At 33.5% G+C, this 4,177-nt stretch overlaps 1 protein-coding gene across 5 annotated transcripts in view; it reads right to left on the reverse strand.

Moving 5' to 3' along the window:
- Positions 1-4,177, reverse strand: part of AFTPH (aftiphilin) — a 67,327-nt gene that overhangs the window by 20,001 nt on the left and 43,149 nt on the right. For all 5 annotated transcript variants that reach the window (XR_001823076.1, XM_017522141.2, XM_017522139.2 and 2 more), the window contains exons 4-5: positions 3,006-3,132; positions 2,571-2,627 (exon numbers count right to left, since the gene is read on the reverse strand). Coding sequence is in view for 4 of the 5 variants with exons in the window: in XM_017522141.2 (XP_017377630.1) it covers positions 2,571-2,627; positions 3,006-3,132 (184 nt within the window). In the remaining variant the exon portion in view is untranslated. The remainder of the gene's footprint in view (positions 1-2,570; positions 2,628-3,005; positions 3,133-4,177) is intronic.

The following is a 4,177-nucleotide window of genomic DNA, read 5'->3' on the forward strand; positions in this document are numbered from 1 at the left end:
AAAAAAAAAAAAAAAAGAAAGATAGATGTTCAGTATGGCTATAAAAATAAAGAGAAGAAAAATCAGCATTTTGCATCAACACTGTACCAAACTCAAAATGAGTAATCTAGGCCTGAAAAAAGTCTCTTACATGTTTTAAAATAATATCTGATAAGCTTTTGAATATTTATCAATCAAAGGTTACATCCTAGACAAAATCACCCTTAACTGGACCAAAAAGAAAAAATATTGAAAGCTGCTAAGTCATTAATATTAGAATCTGTAAATTTCTAAAATTTTCAGAATCACTGCCTTCTCCCTCCCCCAATAAGCGTAAACTAATGAAAACAATTTGCAGAATCAATTCTTAACAGTAGCACATCTAAAAGGCTTTGACCTAACAGCTAGAAAAATGAAATAAATTCATGGCCTAACTCAATACTATATGCATTATACAGGCTCTCTAGTATGCTCCTATGCAAAGATGATACATTTGGCAAACAATTACTAGTCTCAGCCAAGTTTTCTAGTTTGAATGATCACTTAAAGCAGTGATTCTCAAATTGTGATCCCCAATCAGCAGCTTTTGTGTCACCTTGGAACTTGTCAGATGTGCAAATTCTCAAGCCTATCCCAGAAATACTGAGTAAGAAACTGGGGGTGGTGCTTGGCAATTTGTGTTTTAACAAGTCTTCCAAGTGATTCTGATATACATTAAAGTTTGAGAACCAGTGGCTTAAATGATCACTTCACATACTATTTCTCCAGGTGAGATCAAAAGATTACTGAACATCTCATGCGTGTAAGGCACCATGGGTAAATTTCAGGTATAAATTTAAAACTTGATATTAAAAAAATAAGATTTAAATGAAAGATATCACAAAGACGGAGGAGGGGAGATACATTTATATTCATTCAACAAACTTTGGTATTAAAGCTTATAGAAATAGTAGCCATAGGTATGAGCTGACAGATGTGAAAATAAACCAGAAAAAAGAAAAAAGAAGTGGAAAAAAGCCCATAGAAATAGTAAAAACATTACTAATAAAGGTTGAAAAATAAAGCTTAAGTTTTAGCCTCTAACTTCTCACAGAACTGTTAATGGGCTGAGGCTACACGTAAGCATTAAGTGGGTCACTGCCCCTAATATGTTGAATCAAAGTGCCTACGAATTGAATTCCTAGTTCCATAATGTCAGCAACCTCTGGATCGCTACTCCTGGAGAAAAAAAAAATCCGAATAACCAAAAAGTTAAAGAAATGTCCAGTACTATACTGTATTTACCTACAACAGAAAACAATGTAAGGATCATCAAAGTATTTTTAAAGTACAAGATAACCATTTACAAAGGTGTAGATACTGATTTTAAAAAACAAAACTCAAGAATAGAAAATTCCACAAAACAAAATATTCCAATTCAAAATTATTTAGTGCTTATTCATGAAGAAAGTTTGTAGATTTTCAAAAAAGGTCAAGTTGCACAGCAAATTCACTGTCACATGCGCATAATGGGTTGTATAAATTTCTTTCTTCTTTTAAAACGGAATCTCGCTCTGCTACCCAGGCTCAAGTGCAGTGGTGCGATCTTGGCTCACTGCATTCTCCACCTCCCAGGTTCAAGTGATTCTCCTGCCTCAGCCTCCCAAATAGCTAGGATTACAGTTGTATGCCACCACACCCTACTAATTTTTTGTATTTTTAGTAGAGATGGGGTTTCACTGTGTTAGCCAGGATGGTCTCAATCTCCTGATCTCGTGATCCACCCATCTCGGCCTCCCAAAGTCCTGGGATTACAGGAATGAGCCACCCCACCCAGCCCGGGTTGTATATATTTCTATACCAAAGATTCCATCATTATTTTTTCCTTTATTCTCACAGTATTTTTTTCCTTATTTTCCATTTAATGATTATAGTAATGTTTTTAGTTTGATGGGTCATTTTGATTCATCAATAAAAATATATTTTTTTCATCAGTAAAAATAAAGACACACAAAAAAACACAAACATCAAACTTTAAAATGTGACTGATTCTTGAGAAGGAATAGAATGAAAATGCCTCAATTTCCCAGGACTACCTGGCATGTATGAAAAAACAAAATTCAATACATTTAAAACATTAATAGAAAAACTAAAAACCTATTATGAGTCCTGGCTTATTTTCACTATAATTTGGCATTTCTAAGCTTTTATATACATCTATAGCCTTGCTATTGCAATATTTAAAATTAATAACTGGATTAAAACAAATTCTATCTTTATGGCTTCACCTACTTCAGCTTCCTTTTCTTTAAAACAAGTTTAGAAAAGAAAAAGAGAATCCTCCAGAGGTGCATTTTACAGTTAAATATGCTAATATTATTAAGATAAAAATTTTCAATCTAAAAACAGTATCTGTAATTAATGAAATATTTTAAAAGTCCTGCGATCAGTATTTGATGGGATTTATGAGATTAAAAAAGATCTATTTATACCCTTAAGATTCCAACACTAAATGTCTTTTTAAAATACATTTCTATGTCATGCTGCATAAGATGATTTTACAGAATAAACGTAGTAATGATAAATACATGCAGAGAGATTTTTGTACTTACCAATCCTGCTGCATACATGGGCACTATAACAGGCTGCTTCTTATTGCCCGTGAAGAGCTACAAGCATGTGTTAGAAAGAACATACATTTAGAGAATAATCACACATTGAAATAGTCGTTTTAAAACATGCTTGCAATATTTTACTACATATATTGTGAATGATAAATTGATGAAATTTAAAAATTGCCCATATGGGGTTATATTTTTTTATCTCCCAAATTCCTTCATTTTATATTTAAGAAAAACAGACAATTTTTTCTAAAAATAACTATTGATTAGAGAAAAAATTAGGTAGATTGATGTTTAAAAGTCAGCACATTCAATATAAATGAACATTTAAACCAAATATTTGTTTTCTGAGGAACTAGCTTACTACAGCTTAAACAGAAGTATAACAGAATTTTAAAGCACCCACAGGTTGATTAAAAGACTCACAATGTTTCGGGTGTCTATTCCCAAGGAGCACAAAAGCTTCTTGTTGCTATGGGAGCCGCCCCACTGGTATCTCAAACCATGTGCATCATGGATATCCTGTAGCTCAGTCCACACATCTAGCAATTCCCTGCAAAGGCCATGATGAAGCCATCAACAATCGGTTATGCAATAATGTTCACCATGAGTTCTACTTATAATAAGGCTGTGACATATTACACATTCCAATTACTCTTGTGTTCAACATGAGTGTATAATTATTTAAATGAAATCAAGAGCTAACACTTATTAGAAAACTGAGGCAGGGCACAGTGGATGACGTCTGTAATCCCAGCACTTTGGGAGGCTGAGGCAGGCAGATCACCTGAGGTCAAGAGTTCAAGACCAGCCTGGACAACATGGTGAAACACCATCTCTACTAAAAAATACAAAAAAATTAGCCAGGTATGGTGGTGGGTGCATGTAATCCCAGCTACTTGGAAGGCTGAAGTTGGAGTGAGCCACAATTACTCCATTGCACTCCAGCCTGGGTGACAGAGTGAGACTCTGTCTCAAAAAAAAAAAAAAAAAAAAAGTTATTTCATTGTGAAATTTCAGAACGTCAGCAATAAAAAAATCTTAAACTATAAATTTAATGTGACAGTAGAATAAAATTTTACCTCCCATCTATCTTTTTTCTCAGAAGGCTATTTAGAGGATGTGCTCTCTCAAAATGGGATCTAAGTGAAGGGAAGTCCCAAGACAACGTATGTGTAAGCCCATATTGAAACTATTCTAGATGGGAGCAGAATGATGAGGGGTTGGATCACAAGTAAAAGTGTATGAACAAGCTCTTAATGGGTAGGGAAACACTAAGTAAATGAAAACGAGAAATCTAGGAAGAAGTTGTACCATAAAGAAAACAGTGGCTTAAGAGTGAACAATATATACATGATTATAATAATGAAAACAGCAAATAAGAAATTAACCAAAAATTGATATATGGGGAAGACGAGGGGAGGAAAATAGCAGAGGTAAGATCTAAATTTTCATTTATCATTCTAGTAAGTCAAAAAATTATATGTAACATTAACTGAATAGAATATTGGCTTAGAAATATAAAAAGAAATAGCTCAAAAGTAAACAGGCAAGGAGTTGAAGTTTTTTAGAACAACATGATTAGATTTTGACACATT

The sequence above is a fragment of the Cebus imitator genome, unplaced genomic scaffold (assembly GCF_001604975.1).
Source record: "Cebus imitator isolate Cc_AM_T3 unplaced genomic scaffold, Cebus_imitator-1.0 Scaffold23, whole genome shotgun sequence".
NCBI classification, from domain to species: Eukaryota; Metazoa; Chordata; class Mammalia; order Primates; family Cebidae; genus Cebus; species Cebus imitator.